General features: G+C 46.2%; 1 protein-coding gene across 1 annotated transcript in view; it reads left to right on the top strand.

Annotated features, from left to right (window-relative positions):
* The window catches only part of LOC109932289 (lysyl oxidase homolog 4-like), a 33,783-nt gene extending 12,886 nt beyond the window's left edge, over positions 1–20,897 (top strand). Inside the window, exons 4-7 of the mRNA XM_020531521.2 lie at positions 5,327–5,442; positions 9,420–9,556; positions 11,387–11,498; positions 18,652–20,897. Coding sequence (XP_020387110.2) covers positions 5,327–5,442; positions 9,420–9,556; positions 11,387–11,498; positions 18,652–18,722 — 436 coding nt within the window. The 3' untranslated portion in view covers positions 18,723–20,897. The remainder of the gene's footprint in view (positions 1–5,326; positions 5,443–9,419; positions 9,557–11,386; positions 11,499–18,651) is intronic.
* Positions 20,898–22,352: the final 1,455 nt, after the last annotated feature.

Below are 22,352 nucleotides of genomic sequence, written 5' to 3'. Positions count from 1 at the left end.
GGTTTCCACTGTATATCTGCATCCTCTGGTTCTTAATTCTTCTACCAATCGCAATGTGTTCTCCCTCTCTACTCTGTCCAGACCCCTCATGATTTTTCTTCACTTAATCTCCATCTCTCCAATCGATCCCTGTTGCTGAAATCCCTCATCCCTGGACCCACTCACCTGAATCTTGGAATTTGCTGAAGGTTAAATAGGCCATTCAGCCAATCTGTCTCCGCCTATCCAGTCTCATCTTAAACATCGATGTGGCATCTTGTTTTGGAAATTTCTTTGGAGGGTTCCCTTGCTCTGTCTTCTTACCCTCTTGCATTTAACTTTGTATCTGTGTCATTTTGTACCAGGTTTGATTCCAACCTTGATCTTGCACATTCTCCCCGTGTTTGCGTGGGTTTCCTCCGGGTGCTCTAGTTTCCTCCCACAGTCCAAAGATGTGCAGGTTAGCTGGATTGGCCATGGGAAATTGCCCGTAGTGTCCAGGAATGTTCAGGCTAGTTGGATTAGCCATGGGAAATGCATGGTTACAGGGATAGGGTAGGTGGGTGGGTCGGAGAGGAATGCTTTTTGGAGGTGCAGACTTGATGGGCTGAATGGCCTCTCTCTGCACTGTAGGGAGTCTATACCTCATTTTCTGTACAAGAACAGCAGTGAGTCACTTAGCCTTTGGGTGTCTTCTACTATTCAGTGACCTCTTGGCTGATTGGTGACCCAGCTCCATTCTTGCTCACACAAGACATCCCTTTCAAAGTGTAGTGATAATTGCTGCAGTTTTTTTTAATCTTTCCTGCTCAGAGATGTCTCTGCAGAGCAGTGGGGCACCTTGTGAATAGTACACACTGCTTCTTCTGCTGCTGTGTGTCATTGGAGGAGGGAGAGAATGTCTTAACACGGCGGCTCAGTGGTTAGCACTGCTACCTCACAGCGCCAGGGACCCGGGTTTGATTCCACCCACGGGCGACTGTCTGTGTGGGGTTTGCACATTCTCCCCGTGTCTGCATGGGTTTCCTCCGGGTGCTCTGGTTTCCTCCCACAGTCCAAAGATGTGCAGGTTAGGTGGATTGGCCATGGGAAATTGTCCGTGGTGTTCAGGGATGTGGAGCTTAGGTGGGTTATAGGGGGTTGGGTCGGTGTGGACTTGTTGGGCCGAAGGGCCTGTTTCCACACTGAGGGATTCTATCAATTAACAAAAAGGCAGCTCACTACCACTTTCTCCAGGGCAACTAAGGATGGGCAATAAGTTCAGTTCCAACAATGAGGGCCACCTCCAACTCTCTCTTTGCAATGCCCTCAGAGTGAGGTGGACAGAAAGGCAGAAAATAGTTTCCTCATATCACAAATCTACTCTTTTGCTCATCATCTTAGCCCTGAGTCTCTACTTAGCCACCCTCCTGCCTACTCACCTGGCAACCCCTTGGCTGTTTGTGACTGTGTTCTTGAAGTGCGGGTTATTAAGATCTTAACACACACTCGGGTCAGACATCTTGGTAACTGTTAAACTACGTTACATCACATATGATGGTAAGGCTATAGAGCAACAAGTTCAGAACTGCACGGTGTCCAGTTTCTGCGTAGAACCCATGACTATTGAGATCGCAGTGACACACACAGTTAATCTACTTATTTATTAAACCCTGTCTCTGTAATAAGGATCCAGGATTGGGAGAGCTAACTGCAGGAAAGTGATATAAGAAAGCTCAGAGCGATGAATGGTACTTTGCAGCAACCACAACCCAATTATTGACACAGAGGCAACAAGGTGCAGGGCTGGATGAACACAGCAGGCCAAGCAGCACCATAGGAGCAGAAAGGCTGACGTTTCGGGCCTAGACCCTTCATCAGAAAACGGGGAGGGGAAGGGGGTTCTGAAATAAATAGGGAGAGAGTGGGAGGCGGATAGAAGAGGGATAGAGGAGAGGAAACAAACAGGTCGAAGAGGTGGGGATGGAGCCAGTAAAGGTGAGTGTAGGTAGGGAGTTAGGAAGGGGATAGGTCAGTCCAGGGAGGACGGACAGGTCAAGGGGGTGGGATGAGGTTGGTCGGTAGGAGATGGAGGTGCGGCTTGAGGTGGGAGGAGGGGATAGGTGGGAGGAAGAACAGGTTACGGAGGCGGGGACGAGCTGAACTGGTTTTGGGATGCGGTAGGGGGAGGGGAGATTTTGAAGCTTGTGAAATCCACATTGATACCATTGGGCTGCAGGGTTCCCAAGCGGAATATGAGTTGCTGTTCCTGCAACCTTCGGGTGGCATCGTTGTGGCACTGCAGGAGGCCCAGGATGGACATGTCGTCCGAGGAATGGGAGGGGGAGTTGAAATGGTTCGCGACTGGGAGGTGCAGTTGTTTATTGCGAACCGAGCGTAGGTGTTCTGCAAAGCGGTCCCCAAGCCTCCGCTTGGTTTCCCCGATGTAGAGGATGCCACAACGGGTACAGCGGATGCAGTATACCACATTGGCAGATATTTACACAGAGGGTTCAGGGAGAGTTGAAACAGGCTGAGGATATAGCAGGTTGCCTCTGCAAACAGAGATTGTCACAAAGAATTGATGTAGAGTAGGTCACTAGCTTTCAGGGGAGGGAAACTGGTGGGTGAGGGGGCACAGATCCCAGCAGGAGGGGAGAGAGTGGCCATGTAAGCTGGATGGAGAGTGAGGTTGAGATTCTGACGTGGGAAGCCACAAATTTTCAGGAAGTTTGAGGAGGGCAGGAGGTCATTGGACAGTGGAATCTCCTGCACCTCACCTCAAGAGAGGGTTAACTCTGAGGTAACAAGGTGTAGAGCTGGATGAACACAGCAGGCCAAGCAGCATCAGAGGAGCAGCAAGGCTGACGTTTTGGGCCTGGACCCTTCTTCAGAAAATGACTCTGAGGTCACTGTTTTCACAGACTTTAGATCTAGATGCTTCTGTTCCAGCCAACAAATAAAACTAACCACTATAAACAGATCTATCCTTCACAAACATGATGAAGGATGGTGTATACTTATGAAGAAATTAGAAGAATCTCCTAAGTAAACTAGCTTGCATGTTGCCCGGGGAAAAGCACCCAATGCTTTTGTCTACTCACATTAGAATTTCTGTCATATTGCATTATTTGTTAACATTTCCCTGTTCATCAGATCATTTTGAAACTATTTTACTTTTTCTGTTGTCTATGTATCTTCCTTCAGATTGTGTTGGAGTTAAAAGATCCATGATAATGTCTTCTCCTCAAACTCTTCACCAGGTCATTAAAACACCACCCACAACAAAGCCGCCCGCTTGACTGGCAACCCCCCCCCCCCCCCCCCATTTACCACCATCAACACCCTCTCCCTTCACCAGCGACACAGCAGTGTGTACCATCTACAGGATGCTCTGCAGTAACCCACCAAAGGTCCTCTTGATAGCACCTTCCAAACCCATGAGCTCTACTGTCTAGAAGGACAAGGGCTGCAGATTCAGGGGAACACCATCACTGGCAAGTTTCCTTCCAAGCCAATACCATTCTGATTTGAGAATATATCACTATTCCTTCACTGTCACTGGCTCAAAATCCTGGAATTCCCTCCCTAAAACATTGCTCCCTATGCCACATGGATTGTAGCAGTTATAGAGTCATAGAGCTGTGGAGCAAAGAAATAGACCCTCCGGTCCAACTCGTCCATGCTGACCAAATATCCTAAATTAATCTAGTCCTATTTACCTGTATTTGGCTCTAAACTCTTCCTATTCTTATACCCACTCAGAAGCCTTTTAAATGTTGTAATTGTACCAGCCAGTTCCTCTGGCAGCACATTCCATACATGCACCACCCTCTGCGTGAAAAAGTTGCCCCTTAGGTTCCTTTTAATTCTTCTCCCCCTCCCCTTAAATCTATGCCTTCTGGTTTTGGATGCCCCTACCCTGGTTCTAGAAGGAAGCTCATCACCAGCTTCATCAGAGCAGTTAAGAATGGAATGCCAGCAACATCCACATCCCACATTGTCACAAGCAAGTAAACAAAAGCAGTTGAACTCCTCTCCTCTGTCTGCCTTCTCCATCTCCCTCATCCTGACCCAGTGCCCATTGTAGAAGCGTCTTCTTTGCCAATTGGGGTGTTTCTTGTTAAGGGTGACACTGGGATCATAGAGTGTTCTGTGAGTGTTGTACCCAACGATGAGAGTGTATTTGTAAATATGTATCATCTGCTGATATTTGATGCTTTAAAATCATTCTTCGACATCAAATGATTTTAGATGGTTGACAACGCCAGCAATTTACACGTCAAAGTATCCAGCATCAGGGTGATTCTGACACTGGGCCAGTTCCTTTTTCCACCCCATATCCGGTCAGCACTACTGGCAAAACAACCACTTGCTTGTGCTTGAAGGGGAAGTTTATTTCTCTGAGTTGCAACATATATTTAAATGAATATATCTAAAGACCTACACTAACCACAGTCTGTCATCTTTCCCTTATGTTGCTGTGTGTTTGTGCTTGAAAAGGGTTCAGACTGATGTATTGCATGTCTGTTGATTGCGAAGGTTTCTTTGAGAAGTAAAATTCAAGGGAGCGGTAAAATCTCACATCTGGGTAGTCGTGGACTCCGTCCTGACATTAAGGCCGTTTGTTAAAGTAGGACAGAGAAACTTTACGCTATATCTAGTGGGACTCACAGTATCTTGCTGGAAGCATAGAAACCAGGAGTGACCCCTTTAAGGAGCAGTGATATAATGTTCAGTGTCTGTTGCAGTGATGGCATTATCAAGCAAGTGCTCCCCAAATTGTTGGCTGTGAAATTGTGAACTGCCCAAATTGGCTAGCATGCTGCCACTTTCAGAGCCCGCCTGAGCAGTGGTCCCTTTGTGTCACTGGCTTCTCTACAAATTCAGGATGCTGTCTACAATCCAGAATCTAAGGTCATCTATGGAACAATATTGAAAGATTGGGTTATTGCAACTTGCCTTGTTGCTGGTTTTCTGTCTCCAACAATGTTTTGTTGCCCATCTGTGCTGGCTAGTTAATGTCCCTAAAGACTCTCTGGTATTTCCAAAACAGAACAAGAATGCTGTATGTGCAGGGGTTAGCTGCTGTTTAGTCGCTGCTTATGCCTGTCATTGTTAACTGCTGTTACACTTCCTGTCCCACTAACTAAGGGACACTGCATAAATGAACTGTTAAGGGAACATGGAGTGAGGTTTTGGCCATATTGGTGTGTTATGTTTCTGGTTGTAGCTCAGAGATGTAGAGATAAGGGAACTTGGCTCTAGGCAGGACGGTTGTCATTTCTTACTGAGATCTGCAATTGGAGCCACGTTGGATAACAGTTGTGTGTCTGTTCACAAACCTGACGTCCATTTCTTTTTGCAGACACTACCACAGCATGGAGGTCTTCACTCACTATGATCTCTTGACCCTGAACGGCAGCAAAGTTGCAGAAGGGCATAAAGCAAGCTTCTGTCTGGAAGACTCAGACTGTGAAAGAGGTAAGTCTGGAGAACGAAGAGGGACGGTGGGCGAGATGGGGGGAGGTGGGCGGACTTGAGGGTGGATTCAATGGTTGTGAGGTCTCAATCAAAAGCAAACATTGCTGGAGAAACTCAGCAGGTCGAGCAGCATCTGAGATGAGAGATAAACAGAGTTAACGTTCCGAGTCCGGTGACCCTTCCTCAGAGGGCGTGAGCTCTCGCTGTGTGGAGGTTTAGCCAGAGCTGTGTCCATTTTCAGTGGAAATAAGTTTGGAAAGAGACATGTCCCTTCACAATGATGAGAGATATGGGTGTAGTCTCATGGATTGTGAGCTCTGGGCTTAGCAATTGGTTAGTGTGACTGGAAATTCAAAACTCCTTTTCCACTCAAGGAGTCACAAAACAGATTGAGCACATTTGGTGCATCGACTAATATTCACAAAAGAGCTGAGGACAAAGCTAATTCAGAGCAAGTTATAAAGGTAGTTCCAAAATGGGATGGTTTTTGTTGGGGCACAGTAGGGTTGATTTCCACCTGACTAAATTGGAGTTTCTTCATACAGTGTTGCAAGGTTCTGGGTTCAAATCCCGCTGTAGGACTTGAGTGCAAAGCTTAAGGCTGACACATCCAGTTTGAAGGTTATAATCTTTTCCAACCTCTTCTGTCAGGCAGAAGATACAAAAGCTTAAACACACCTACAAACAGGTTCAAGAACAGCTGCTTCCCTGCTGTTATTAGACTGCTGAATGGACCTCTCTAATTTCAAATAGAATCATGGAGACCCTACAGAGTGGAAACAGGCCATTTGGCCCAACAAGTCCACACTGACCCACTCCCCCACCCCATATTCCCCATGGCTAATGCTTCTCACCTACATATCACTCGACACAATGGGCAATTTAGCGTGGCCAATCCACCTAACCTTCACATCTTTGTGACTGTGGGAGGAAACCGGAGCACCCGCAGGAAACCCACACAGACACGGGGAGAATGTGCAAACTCCACATAGACAGTCGCTCGAGGCTGGAATCAAACCCAGGTCTCTGGCACTGTGAGGTAGCAGTGCTAACCACTGAGCCACCGTGCCACCCCTGATGTTGATCTAAAGTTGATCTTGCTTTTGTACACCTCCTGTGCAGTCGTAACTTTGTACACCCTGCTGTGTTCAGTCACCCTATGATCTGTATGTCCTTGTATGTTAATGATCTGTCTGTACTGCATGCAGAACAAAACTTTTCACTGTACTTAGGTACATGTGACAACAATAAATCAAATCAAAATACTGCTCAGTTGGAAGCATCATTTTTCAAATGTAATGTTAAACCAACATCTCGTCTGCCAATGATAAGGCCACCTCCATGGCCCTATGTTGAAGAAAGTCAGGAGAATTTGTTTCTAGTGGCTAATTATGTCTTTGATTCACTCATGGGATCTGGGCATTGCTGGCTACACCAGCCTTTATTACCCCTTCTCATTTACCTTTGAGAAGGTACTGGTGAGCTCTGCTTATGGTGAAGGCACTGCCACAGTAATCATCCTTTGCTGGAGCAGATTGGGACAACTGAGTGGTTTGCCAAGCCGTTTCACAGATAACTGCATTGCTGTAGGCCTGACAGGTAAGGATGGCAGATTTCCTTCCCTATTACCCAGTGAACTTGGGAAAATACGATATTGAGAACAGCCTGAATATTAATTGGAAGATTGCAACTATAGCAACCATTCCCCGAGTGTTTGGGGATTATCGATTATGATATTACTGAAGCAGCTTTCTAGTCCATCTGTGCTTGTGTCAAAGTTTGGGGTGGAAGGATTGCCTGAGGAAATGGGAATCCGAGTTCGGTAACAATGGTCGGATGAATGGAGTTTGTTGGCTCCCCTGAGGCTGTGCTTTCTGGGTGGAAGTAGCCTTCTGCTCAGACTGGGAAATAGGAGCCTCGATCAGATCCCACCCCAGACCTTGGCCAAAACTCAGCAGCACTACCAGAAGGATGTGATGGCACTGGAGGGAGTGCCGATGAGATTCACCAGGACGTTGCCCAGGATGGAACATCTTAGCTACCTAGAGAGGCTGGATAAGCTTGGCTTGGTTTCTTTGGAGCAGAGAAGGCTGAGGGGGGACCTGATTGAGGCGTATGAGATTATGAAGGATGTGGACGGGGAGGATAGGAAGCAGCTGTTCTCCTTAGTTGAAGGGTCTGTAACAATGGGGCACGCCCTTTAAGGTGGAAAGTGGGAGATTTACAGGGGATTTGGGAAAAATATTTTCACCCAGAGGGTGGTGGGGGTCTGGTATGCGCTGCCCTTGGAGGGTTGTTGAGGCTGATAAACTCAACCTTTAAAAAGTACTGGGATGAGCACTTGAAATATCATGACATCCAAGGCTTTGAACCTAGAGCAGGAAATCGGGGCTAGTGCAGTAGTAGCTTATTTTTAGCAGTACAGACGTGATGGGCTGAAGGGTTTGTCCTGTACTGTGTAATTCTGATTCAGTGAAGCCTAATGGAAACAGCAAAGACCTGAAAATATTAACCCTTTGTCTGCGTCAGGTCAGAATCCTTCCGGAACTCTTTGTTGTGACCTCACATATGGTGATGCTGCAAAATCAGATACTGACATAATGATTAGAAATCTACACAAACACCACGGGAAAACCACCCCTAACGTGCTTCTGATATCAAGAAAGGCCTCAGGAAATCCTCAAACACTGTACAGACGTACTCCTGAACTGCCAGCACTGTTATAAGGTTGGGAAACCAGTCTGTCCACAGAAAGTTCCCACAAACAACAGTGATACAAATATCTGAACAAGGGGCCAGAGAGGAGGCCATTCAGCCCTTCCAGCACTGCCTTTCGATAAGATCGTGGCTGATTTGTTTGTGTTCCAAATTCCATAATTTCCATCAACTACCCGATGACACCAACTCCCATGCCTAACAAGAACTAATCCCTCTCTATCTTGGAAGTATTCAGCGACACCAGCCCTTCTGCCTTCTTCAATAAAGAGTTCCAGAGCTCCAACACAATCCTTTGAGAGGAAATGATTTCTTCTCATCGCTGCCCTGAAAGAGCAAACCCCTGATTTTTAAACTGTTAACCCTCTAGATCTGGACTCGCCCACAAGAGGAAATGTCCTTTCCACATCCAGCTCCAGTCATCATGTCTAGGGAACCCATTTCGAGGTGTTTACTGAGTTATCAGTGTTGGCTAGTGCAGCACTCCCTCAGTGTGACCCCAGAGTGGGGTTTGGGGGATGCTCAGAGTAAGGTTATAGACAGGAACAAAAGCAGAAGTTGCTGGAAAAGCTCAGCAGCTCTGGCAGCATTTGTGAAGGAACAAATCAGAGTTAACGTTTCGGGTCCGGTGACCCTTCCTCAGAGCCGAGGAAGGGATCATTCTGAGGAAGGGTCACCGGACCCGAAATGTTAACTTTGATTTTTTTTTTCTTCACAGATGCTGCCAGACCTGCTGAGCTTTTCCAGCAAACTTCTGTTTTTGTTCCTGAATTACAGTTCTTTCGGTTTTTATTAAGGTTGTTGAGTTGGGAGGGGTGCAGGGTAGGTGCAGATCAGGAGGGGATTGGGTGGCGGGGCAGGGGTGGAGGTTATTAAGATAGTTGCTTTTGTCCTGAAGGAAAGAAAGGCTCAGCATTTTACAGACTGTAGGTAGGCTAGAGCCTTGGGGTACAGGTAATTAAACCATAGCCCCCAGCTGAGGAAAGGACCCAAAGACTTAAACACCCCTCACAGTTGTCCAACCTCGACACTGCCATTTCTATCCTCAAACTTACAATCCCAAAGGCCTTTCCTGTGATCTCCTTCGGAGCTGCGCTCTGCAGCTTGGGAGCCCTAGCAAAGACTATTCGACTATTGATGTAGTTCTCCGCTCCATTTTCATCAGGTACGTTGGGAGCAGTGACAATGGGGTGAGTTGATCTTCTTGCATCCCCTGTGTGATTTTCCAGTTGAACCCCTTTCTCTCTGCATCTTCCCACTAGGCATCTACAAGCGATATGCCTGCGCCAACTTTGGGGAGCAAGGTGTTACTGTGGGCTGCTGGGATCTCTACCGCCATGACATTGACTGTCAGTGGATAGATATTACTGACGTTAAGCCAGGAAACTATGTCTTTCAGGTATGGAAACCAAGTGACTTTCTTAATTTGCAATATCCACAATAGTGTACCATATAAGAATGTTCCGTGTATCTTTCTCCCTTAGTAGGGGCACAAAGGATGGCTCAGTGGTTAGCACTGCTGCCTCACAGGGACCCAGGTTCAACTGTCTGTGTGGAGTTTACACATTCTCCCCGTGTCTGCGTGGGTTTCCTTCAGGTGCTCCGGTTTCCTCCCACAGTCCAAAGATGTGCAGGAACAAAAACAGAAGTTGCTGGAAAAGCTCAGCAGGTCTGGCAGCATCTGTGAAGGAAAAAAAATCAGAGTTAACATTTCGGGTCCGGTGACCCTTCCTCAGAACATCCAAAGATGTTCAGGTTAGGTGGACAGGCCATGCTAAATTTCCCATAGTCTCTTAGGATGTGCGGTCTAGGTGGATTAGCCATGGGGAAAGTAGGGTAATGGGGATACGAAGGAGTGCCCTTCAGAGGGTCAGTAAGGCTCAATGGGCCAAATGGTGTCTTTCTGCACTGTTGGGATTCTATTTAAAAAAAAAGTTAAAGTAGGAGGGGTGACATGATATGTTTTTTAATTATTTGTTCACAGAATGTGGAAGCATGGTTGAGGAGCCAGAAAGGGTTTTCCAAGGTAGGGGCAGTAGGATGGCAGTGCTGGGAGTAAAGCACAGGTGATGAAAACTGGACTTCCTTTGTTGAGATGGAGGAAGCAAAGAGAGTGAGGACTGTAGGGATTCCTGAGGACAGTGAGGGGTGTGGAGAGAGTCGCAGGTGAAGAATTGAATTCTCTGAAATGAGCAATTAAGGAAAAGCTAAAGTGGGCACTCCTTTCCTCAGTAATGGGCTGAGCGGTGAGCTCAGGTGTCCTCTACAACCATGAGACGGTTTCTGCAGGTCAGCGGAGAGAAGGTGTTTCCATTTTGGGGGGAACATGCAAAACCAAAAATGGAAATATCCCGCCCCTTCTTTTCTAAAGTGGTGAGAATATGTGACTTTGCTAAAAAGGGTAAAGCTGTGTCAGGAGAGAGACACACAAAACTGATGATAGTTTAGCCTGAGGGTCACCCCACCTCGGGTGAAGGGAGAGGTGGAGGAGACAGAACATTCACAGTAACCTCAGTCAGTACAGACATTGAACTCACTCTGTTAGAGTCACTGCAATCACAGACCAGCCATCCAGTCACCTGAACTAACTGCCCCCGGCTCACTACCACTTACAGGGTTTGAGGTGAATAGGTGCATTTAAGGGGAAGATGGGCAAAGACAAATGGTGGAAGTAAATTAAAATATCCGTGGATATGGCGAGATGACGTCACGTCAGAGGAGGCTCACGTGGATTATAAATGCCAGCATAGTTTGAGTGGGCCAGAGTGGGCCTGTTTCCTTGCTGTAGTTCTGTGGGATTCTGTGCAACTGAAGGATTTTGGTTTGAATGTATTAGGAAGCGGCCAATGAAGACAGGAGTGAGCGGGATAGCGGGTGAGCAGCAGGGAACAGGAACACTCTGGAATTTCCATACACTAGACAGAGTGAAGGATGCACTGGAATATAGAGCTCAGAGCTAACAAAGCAGCAGCAGATGAGGGTGGAGGAGGAGCAAAGGGTAACATTTGGGAAGTGTGGGTAATTGGATAGTACCCCTTTCTCTGTAATCCACTGGACAATCCTGCACCACCATCGCTGTCCCCTTTCAGGCCTATCACAGATGGAGAGCTCATTGCTGGTACTCTGTTGTGTTTCAGAAACACGTGAACTTCCTGTCTCCCCTTCTAAGAACTCCCAATTAGCTCCTTTCTGGAAATGTCCTCAACTTTCATCTCTTTGCTTCACCCAGGTCCACATCAATCCCAATGCAGAGGTGGCTGAGTCGGATTTCTCAAACAACATGGTGAGGTGCCGATGTAGATATGATGGCTTCCGGATCTGGATGTATGGGTGCCACACAGGTATGTAGCTCTTCATCAGGAGCTGGGTCTCAAATCATCACTGTATGTGACCCATGGGGAATATCTTCATCAGCTCTATGCTGTTAACCACAGTGTTATACGAACAAGGATTTCCAAACCAACTGGGTGTTCGATAAAACTTTACAATCCACCGAGATTCCCTCATGCTTCCAATCCTGACATCCTTTACCGCCCCCCCAGCACTGTCAGATTCTTAGGGGACTTGACGGGGGGGATGTGGAAAGATTATTTCCTCTTGTGGGAGAGTCTCGGATCAGAGGGCATCACCTCAGAATGAGCAGTTGCCCATTGAAATTAGAGATGAGGAGGAATTTCTTTGCTCAGAGGGGATTGAATTTGTGAAATTCTTTACCGCAGAGGGCTGTCAAGGCTGGGTCATTAAGTATATTCAAGGCTGAGGATGATTTTTAATCAGAGAGGGAATCAAGGGTTATGGGGAAAAGGCAGGAGAGTGGAGTTGAGGATTATCAGATCATCGAATGATAGAGTAGACCTGCTGGGCTGAATAGCTTACTCCTGCTCCAGTGTCTTATGCTGTCAGCTGCCTGGGCCCTAAGCTCTCGATTTGTCTCCCTCCCCAGACCCACAAACCTGCTGTATCGATCAGTCCTCTTCTGAGAGCCTCACAGAATGCAGGCTGACACTCCAATGCACTGATGAGGGAGGGCTGCAATGTCCGAGGGACTATCATTTGGATGAGACGTTCATCTGAGTTACCTCTCCCCTCACGGGTGACTCCAGACCCACAGCAATGTGGTTGACTCTTAACTGCCCTCTGGGCAATTAGGGATGGGCAATAAATGCTGCCTAGCCAGCAATGCCCTCATCCTGTGAATGAATTAAAAAAAACACCTCATGGCTTCTGTTTCAACGAAGATCAGGGGAGTGGTGTCCATGCCAATACTCACCCCTTCATCAACAACACTTTAAAAAGAAATGATGGTCTCACAGCTGTTTATCAGTGTCTGTGTGTAAATTGGCTGTCACTAGAACATAGAACAGTAGAGCATACAAACAGGCCCTTCAGCCCACCATGTCCATGACTTATGATGCCATTCTAAACTAATCCCATCTGTCTGCACATGGTCCATATCTCTCTAATCTCTGCCTGTTCATGTATCTGTTGAAAGGCCTCTTAAAAGTTGCTATCATATCTGCTTCTACCATGTCCCCTGGGCAACTAGGTACCTAGCACACTCTGTGTAAAAGGCTTGCCTCACTAAACCTATGCTTCCTAGTATTGGACATTTCCAGCCTGGGAAAATGACTCTAACCATCCACCCTGTCCATGCCTATCATAATTTTAGATGCATCCATCAGGTTGCCCCTCAGCCTCTGAAGCTCTAGCAAAAACAATCCAAGTTTATCCAACCTCTCCTTATAGCTAATGCACTCTAATCAAGCAACATCCTGGTAAATCTCTTTTGCACCCTCTCCAAAGCCCCACATCCTTCCTCTAGTGTGACAACCAGAACTGCATATAATACTCCAAACATGACCTATCTAAAGTCTTATACAGCTGTCACATGACTTGCCCTGACCAATGACAACAAGCATGCCGTAAGCCTTCATTACCACCTTTTCGACATGTGTTGCCACTTTCAAGGAGCAATGGACTTGGACCCCAAGATCCCTCTGTATATCAATGCTCCTAAGGGTCCTGCCATTTACTGTATACTTTCCTCTTGCCTTTGACTGCCCTTTGGGGCAGCACGGTGGCTGAGTGCCTCACAGCACCAGGGACCCGGGTTCGATTCCAGCCTCAGGCGACTGTCTGTGTGGAGTTTGCACATTCTCCCTGTGTCTGCGTGGGTTTCCTCTGGGTGCTCCGGTTTCCTCCCACAGTCCAAAGATGTGCAGGCTAGGTGGATTAACCTTGCTAAATTGCCTGTAGTGTTCAGGGATGTGTAGATTAGGTGGGTTAAAGGGGAATATGTCTGGGTGGGATACTCTGAGGGTCAGTTTGGGCTGAAGGGCCAGTTTCCACACTGTAGGGATTCTATGATTAAAATGCATCACCTCACCCTTGTCTGGACCAAACTACATTGCCACTTGTCACTACTGGTTGTAGACCTCCAGTCCATTTTGTATCCAACTTACCAACTTATTATGTGCCTTAATCTTCTAGGCCAGCAGACCATGAGGGACCTTGTCGAATGCTTTAGTAAAGTCAACATCCACTGCCCTACCCTCAATCATCTTTGTCACTTCCTCAAAAAATACAAATTTTTATGAGACAAGACTTCTCTGACATAAAGTCATGCTGACTATCCCTAATAAGTCCATTCTTCTCCAAATGCAAATGTACCCCATCCCTAAGAATCCTCTCAATATTTTCTCTACTGCTGGCGTAAGGCTTACTGGCCTACAATCTCCTGGATTATCCCTGTTGCCTTCTTAAACAATGGAACAGTATTGGCTATTGTTCCAGTCATCTGGGACCTTGCTTGTGGCTAAGGAGGAAGGAAAGATCTCTGTCAAGGCCCCAGCAATCTCCTCCCTTACCTCCCTCGTTATCCTGGGATAGATCCCATCAGGCCCTGGGGACTTATCTACCTTGATGTTTTTCAAGATACTAACATCTTCTCCTTCTTAATATCAGCATACCCCAGAATATCAACTTACCCCCCTCCCTAATCTTACCATCACCCATGTCCTTCTCCTTAGTGGATCTTGATGTGAAATACTCATTAAAGACCTCACTAACTTACACACATAAATTCCCTCCTTTGTCCTTGAGTGGACTTACCCTTTCCATAGCTACCCTCTTGTTCCTAATGTACGCTTTCGGATTCTTCTTAATATTGTTTGCTGAGGACCTCTCATTGCCCCTTCTAGGCCTCCTAATTCCTTGTTTAAGTTCTTTCCTGCTTCCTTTATATTCCACAAGTGCCTCATCTGATTTCAGTTTCCTAAACCCTACATATGCTTCCTTTTTCTTTTTGACTACACTTTCAATATATTTTGTCATCCAGGGTTCCTGAATCTTGCTGTCCTGATCTTTCATCTTCACAGGAATATGCTGGTCCTGAACTCTGATCAACTAAAAGATTCCCATATTCAGATATGGCTTGACCACAGCCCCCAGTCTAATTTCTCCAGTTCCTGCCTAATACTGTTGTATTGCCTTCGCACAATTTAGCACTTCCACCGAGGACCAATCTTATCCTTATCCATAAGTAACTTAAAACTTACAGAATTATGATCACTGTTCCCAAAATGCCCCACCCCTGCCACTGAAAGATCAATCACCAGGCCAGGCTCATTCCCCAATACAAAATCCAATAATGGCCCCTTCTCTAGTTGGACTATCTACATACTGTTTCAAGAAACCCTCCAGGATGCATCTAACAAATTCTGCCCCATCTAAGCAGCTGGCATTAAAGGAGACCCAGTACTGGGGCAGTTAAAATCACCCACTACAACAACCCTGTTGTTTTTACATCTCTCCATGACCTACCAACATATCTGTTCCTCTATCTTCTGCTGGCTATTTGGAGGCCAAAACTTAACCCCATCATAGTGATTGCACTTCTCTTATTCAAGAGTCTATCCATAAGGCCTCACTGATTAAACCCTCCAAGATGTCCTCTCTTAGTGCAGCTGTGGCATTCTCTGTGGCTTCAGTAATGCAATTCCCCAATTCCTTTTCTTCCCTTTGTAATGCACATGAAACACTAATCCCTGCAAGATTGAACGGCCAGTCCTGCCCTTCTCTCAACCAAGTTTCTGTAATGGCTACAACATTGTAGTTCCATGTACTATTCCAGGCTGTAAGCTCATCTGCCTTACCTGTTATATTCCTTGCATTAAAGTAAATACACTTCAGACCGCCAGTCCCACCTGGCCCTGCCTGTTGTTGGTTTTAGATTCACTTAACCTCTACCTTCTCCTCAAGCACTCTGCAATGCTGACCTATTAATCTGGTTCCCACCCTTGCCCCACATTAGCTGAAAATCTCCCAAGTGACACTAGCAAACCTTCCTGCCAGGACATTGGGTTTAGGTACAACCCATTCCTTCTCATACAGGTCCCACTTGCCCTGGAAGAGATCCCAATGATCCAGATATCTGAAGCCCTCCCTCCTACACCAGCTGTTTAAGCCACACATTCAACTGTATTATAAAGTAATGCTGAGATTACAATCTTAGAGCTCCTCCTTCTCAACTTCCTACCTAACTCCCTAAATTCTCTTTTGCAGGAGCCCATCTCTCTTCCTGCCCATGTCATTATGGACCATGACCTCTGGCTGCTCATTCTTTCCCCTTCAGAATAACCTGTACCCACTCAGAGATATCCTTGACTCTAGCAGCAGGGAGACAACATACTATCCTGGAGTCTTGCTTGCGGCCACACAAATGCTCCTGACTATACAGTCCCCCTCTCAATACTGCTCTCCTACAGCCTACCCCTTCCTGTTCTACAACTAATTCCTACATTACAGCAGTGACTACACGTCAGAAAAAAACCCAGCTCATTAGCTGTAATGCGCTGTGAGTTGTGAAGGGCACCATTATAATGCAAGTCTTCTTTTTGTGATGAGATAGTAGCTGCTTGGCCTGCTGTGTTCATCCAGCACACCTTGTTATCTCTCTTCCTTTTGTGATGTTCAGTTTTCAGGCAGGAAGTTGGTTGCTGGTGGTTAAAAACAGCTGTTATCTCACAAATCAGAGTCAACCCATTTAATATTAATCAGGCTGCATTCAGCGATTGACTCTGATTACAGTCAGAATGAGATTTAATCGGGTCCAGTTACAGATATAGAATACCGCATCGGAATATTGGAAACGATTATCTCCAGTTTCTCTAAGTGAGCTCAGGTCACAGCATGATGCAGTAATTGAAAGATGGTTGGGTTGATAAACTGGAAAGGCGATATCTAGTAGCCTGAGGCACTGTTCTGCAAATATCATTGAGATGGGAGGTGCTGCCCACTCCCCATTCTGTGGGCAAGCTGAGTGCTGGGCAAATCTGCATTGGACCCTGGAATAGATCCAACCTATCACAGGCCCCACACTCGGGAGAAACGTGACAGGGTTTGGAAGTGCTTAGTGAGTACAGTCTTGTCACTGAAGCCAGAAAGTTGTGGATTCAGACCACACAGAGAGAGGCCAAATTACAGGGTAAAGTGTATTGGACTGGGGAAGAATTGGGCTCGGGGACTTCAAATACAGAAACAAAAGCAGAAAGTGCTGGAGAAACACAGCAGAACTGGCAGCATCTATGGAGAGAGAAACAGAGTTAACATTCAGAATCCTTTGTCAGAATTGCATTTCTCCAGCACTCTCAGCTTTTGTTTCAGAGTTGCGTTTACTTCAAATACAGGATCTGTCAATTCCTGTTAAAGAGAGAGAGAGAGAGAGAGAAAAGAGACCGAAGGGTAGCACTGCTGCCTCACAGCACCAGGGACCCACATTCAATTCCACCCTCAGGTGACTGTGGAGAGTTTGCACAGTCTCCCTGTGTCTCTGTGGGTACCCTCTGGGTGCTCTGGATTCCTCCCACAGTTCAAAGATGTGCAGGTTAGGTGGATTGGTTATGGGGTTATGGAGATAGGTTAGGGTAGGAGGTTGGGTCTGGGTAGGAATGCTCTTTGGAGGGTCAGTGTGGACTCAATGGGTTGAATGGCCTGTTTCCCCACTGTAGGGATTCTATGATAGTTACAAAGGACTGAAAGAACATGAGGAGACCATTCAACTTTATCTGTCATTCTGTGAGATTATGGTTGATTTATATAGTAACTCCATTAACCCCCTTTGGGTTTCATCTCCTTTAATACTGTGTGAATGTCTCAAGGTACACTGAGTAGTGTCCCTGTCTCTGATCTTGAAGCTCCAGATTCAAGTCCCACTCCAGGACTTGGTGGATAAAGAAGGTGCATTCGTAATGCAGGAGATTACCCTTAAATTAAAATGCTCAGACAGCTAGCACCGCCATGATGGGCCAACTGGTCTTCTTTTACACTGTAACAATTCTGCAGTAATGGATAGATTGTCAATCTGCAAACGCTTCCAATTCACACCAGTGAGCGTGGGAGAGATTACTGGTCAGCGGTGTGATCGAGAGGACATTACAGCCTTGACCATCTCCATCTTTCTAATGGATTGAAGTTAAATACAGTGGACGTCCAAAATGACTTGGGGATCAGGTACACAGCTCTTAAAAATGTCACATACAGGTGCAGAAAATAATCAAGGAAGCTAATGGAATGCTGGACTTTATATCTAGAGGACTGGAATACAAGGATGCAGAAGTTACGCTGCAGTTATACAACACTCTGGTTAGAATTCACTTGGAGCACTGTGAGCTGATCTGGGCACTGCACCTCAGGAAGGATAGATTCTTGGAGGGAGTACAATGTAGGCTTACGGGAATGATGCCTGGAGTTATATTATGAGGAGAGATTTTACAAAATAGGCCTGTTTTCTGTGTAATTTAGAAGGTTAAGGGAAGACCTGATCAAAGCCTTCACAATATTGACAGGAAAAACACTGTGTAGATAAAAGTAAACTTTTTCCACTGGTTGGGAATTCTAAAACTAGGAGCATAGTCTGAGAATTAGGGCCAGACTGTACAGGAGAGATGTTAGGAAGCACTTCCACACACAAAGGATGGGAGAGGTTTGGAACTCTCTTCCACAAACGACAATAGATGTCAGAATTGTTGTTGGTTTTAAATCTGAGATAAATAAACTTTTGCTGAGCAAAGGTATAAAGGGATATGGGCCAAAGGCGGGTGTATGGATTTAGGCCACAGATCAGTCATGATCTCACTGAACGGTGGAACATGCTCAAGGGGCTGATTGGCCTACTCCTGTTTCTATGTTCCTAACCATAGCTGCAGAGTAAGAAATGCATTTTGCTGCGGGAACTCAGAATCCCAGTGACCTGTACACAAACAACAAGGTAAGTTTGTCAACTCTACTGCAGATGCTGGAGTCAGAGTTTGTCAGCTCCTCAATTAGTTATTGTTAAATCAGTTGGTTGGCAGCCTCAGTGGATGTTTGGTGGAGAGAGTTGATGTGTTTCCACTGTGCTTTAAATGAGGATGTACTTGCTGACCATCACTGCTTGCTGTAGTTTAAGGCTGGTTTTTGAGGCCTGTGGATTTATCTTCTTGCCTTGCCTTTCAGGTGATGCCTTCAGCGCTGCAATTGAAGACCAGTTTGAGCATCAGCTGGCCTTGTCCAACAATGTGTCCTAAGGGTGGAAACATCACTTATAATACCAGGCAATACCTCGGACCTCCTGCTCTGGATCTGTACCCTGGTCTCGTTCAGGATCGGACTTGGACTATCACATGAGGGAAGGGTTTTACAAACCAGCCCGCTGAACGGGACTCTGGAGTACAATCCCATCATGCACTAGGAACTTGTGGTCATGTCCCGATATAACTAGGTGCTTGAGGGCCCCCTTGATTTTTAGCACCAGGCGAAGGAAATGAGTGATAGCAAATCGAACATCGGTCCACCCCTTCCCGTTTTTCTTCGCCCGATGAGAAAAGTTAATCGTAAGCCCCTTTGTGTGTGTGGTTTATTTTTCTTTTGTTTTCAAATTTTGATCAAAGCTGATCTCATAATGACAATACTTGTACATTGAAATATTGGAGGATATTTTTTGAAAGATCTATATAAATATATAATAATAAACAAAAGGGAATGTACGTGGTGTTCCATCTGTTATAATCTTAACTCTCTTTGGGCTCTGTTTACTCTTTGCTGTATTGAGTGATGTGATGCTGTTGTCTGGAAAACTGAAGTCACAAGGTTAACGGAGTTAAATTCCTGGTAATACAGTCACTGTTGCATAAAAGGGGATATTTAGACACATGCTGTTTCTCCACCATTCTGGATGGCAATGTATAATTGCTAGTGCTCTCACACAAGTGTTACAGTAACCCATTGTGTCTGTACTAGCTCTACAAATGATCATCATTCCCCAGTGCCTGTCTCCTGTCTTTTCCCCATAACCTTCCACACTACTTCAGTCCAAATAATTATCCAGTGCCCTCTTGAATGCCTCAACTGAACCTGTCTCCACCATTCTGTTCTATTTTGTTGTCCTCTATGTATACTGAGAGGACAGTTTAGCTCAGACAGCTAATGTGTGATTCAGATTAATGCCACTAATGTGGGTTCAGTTCCTTTCTCTGCCCTGAGAGTGGAAGGCAGAAGCAAACCGCCACTGACTGAAAACTGCCCATCAAACAGGAGGAGATCTACCAGGATGTTGTCTGGGATAGAGCACTTTAGCTATGGAGGGAGGCTACATCAGCTCAGCTTGTTTTCTTCGGAACAGAGAAGGCTGAAGGGGGTCCTAATTTGAGGTGTGTAAGATATAAGACAGTCGATAGAAAGCAGCCGTTCCCTTTAGTTGAAGGGTCAGTAACAAGGGGGCATCATCTTAAGGCGAAAGGCAGAAAGTTTAGAGGGGATTTGAGGAAAAGCATTTTCACCCAGAGGGTGATGGGAATGTACTTCCTGGGATGGTATTTGAGGCAGGAAACCTCACAACCTTTAACAAGTACTTGAACACCCAAAATGTCACAACATCATTCAATGCTATGGGCCTAGTACTGGAATATGAGGTTTTTTTTGTTGATGCTTTCTTTTGTTGGTGCAGACTTGATGGGCCAAAGGGCCTCCTCTGTACTATACGAGTCTATGGTGAAACCACTCGGGATGAAGCAGCAACAACAATGGAACATGCTTCAGGTAAAGCATGTGTGCTGTGTGTAGTGACTGCTCAGCTATCTCCTCATGCACTTTGACCTTCAGCTGTTTTTACATAGCACACCATGCTCAGCAGGAAGTGTAATTCCACCCTGTTTATCAGTTTAGGTTTTCACTGCTTCAAAGACAATGTGAACGTGCAAACTAGACAGTGATCTCCAGTGACCCTGCTCTAAATACACAGGGGTCTTGAAGTTCTTGACGAGTCGGTCATGAGTGGGTTAATGCAGTCATTTCAAATTGCTGTTTTAACACGTGTCAGATAACACCTTTGTTAAAACGATGGATAATGGGATTGTTCTCATTCTTTGGCATATAGGCATGGCTGGCACTGATCAAGCAAACGCACTGTTATCAGCTACACGCCTGTAGATATGTAGTCACATAATAGCAGACTCCCTGCTCTGAAGGGCACCAGTGAACATGATGCGTTTTTAACAGCGATTGTAGAATCACTACAGCGTGGAAGCAGGCCATTTGGCCCATCAAGTCCACACCAACACTCGAAAGTGTCCCACCCAGACCCCACATTCTACCCAATCCCCGTGACCCTGCATTTACCACGGCTAATCCACCTAAGCGGCACATCATTGGGCCACGGGAGGAAGCGGGAGCACCCAGAAGAAATCCACACAGACACATGGAGAACGTGCAAACTCCACACAGTCCCCAAGGGTGGAATCAAACCCAGGTCCCTGGCGCTGCGAGGCAGTAATGCTAACCAGTGAGCCACTATGCTGCCCCTAGACTACTGCATCATTGCCTCCCCTATAGCAGGACATCAGGTTCAATTTAGGGCAAGTTGCTTGGGAGCAAACCACCGTTACTCTGACACTGCACACCTACCTCAACATCTCGTGCATGTCGACACCTTGAATTCTGGTTTCGGAAGTTACTGTGTACGTGAACCTTGGAGGTCATGCAGTGGGAAAAAAATTTCCAGGGAACGTAGGAACAGACCAATGGGGTGAATTTCACCTCCTTTATAGCTCCATTCAGATGATTTTATGAAAGACAGTGGAGATGATGGCCTAGTGGGTGTTAATCAGTGACCCAAATAACATTCTGGAGACCTGGGTTCCAATCCCGCCACGGCAGATGGTGGAACTTGAATTCAATAAGAAACAAAATCTGGAATTAATATTCTAATGATAACCATGCATCCATTTTCGATTGTTGGGGAAAAACCTACCTGGTTCACTAATGTCCTTTAGGGAAGGAAACTGCCATCCTTGCCTGGTCTGGCCTACATGTGACTCCAGAGTCACAGCAATGGGGTTGACTCTTAACCGCCCTCTGGGCAATTAGGGATGGGCAATAAATGCTGCCTGGTCAGCGACACCCTCAGCCCATGAATGAATAAAGAAAACAGTGATGAGCCACACTGCAGACCCAGAAGGTAAAAGACTTGCCCCTGTATTGCTATGTGTAGGTTCAGCCGAAGGTGATAATCATATCCAAATCTGAATGGACTTTATTTAAGTCTTGCCATCTGGCTATGTGCCCCAAGTGGAATCTGGCTGTTGGCTTGGCTCTGGGCACAGTTTCAGGCGATTCAGACACTGCACTGATGGGCAAAGGAAGGGTGGGGATGTGAACTCGGATCAGTAATACTTCTGTAGAGCCAGGAAGATTGCAGCCGTGTGTCTGTGAGCACCGTACTCCAACTCTGACCCATGTCCTTACCCTGAACAGTTGAGGGACCCCACCACATGATCAGGTGTACATGCCCTGCCCTCACTCCCAATGAATGGCTTTCCCATCATCCTGACTGGCAGCATTAACAGGCCATGGCATTTACCATCTCCATTTGGAGGGCATGAAAGAAATTGCCTTTGTGTAGCACCATTCACACCCAACCAGAGCTCTTTATAGTCAATGAAGTGCTTTTATTGCAATGCAGGAATTAATCAATAGTGTTATGCCTAGGTGAACCTTGGACCTGTTACCTCCCACTGGCCAGGATTGAAAGAATGGTGTGTGGGATTACCCTGAAGCAACTGCTTAGCTCATGACACCACAAGAAAGAAAAGGGAAACATTGGGAACGTAAAGACTGAGGCATTGAATAGATAAGAACAACCAATAAACGGACAGAGGCAA

This window comes from Rhincodon typus, chromosome 20, assembly GCF_021869965.1.
Source record: "Rhincodon typus isolate 14 chromosome 20, sRhiTyp1.1, whole genome shotgun sequence".
Classification (NCBI taxonomy): Eukaryota; Metazoa; Chordata; class Chondrichthyes; order Orectolobiformes; family Rhincodontidae; genus Rhincodon; species Rhincodon typus.
The sequence above is the reverse complement of the archived record's forward strand: the minus strand, read 5'-3'. Positions and strand labels throughout refer to the sequence as shown.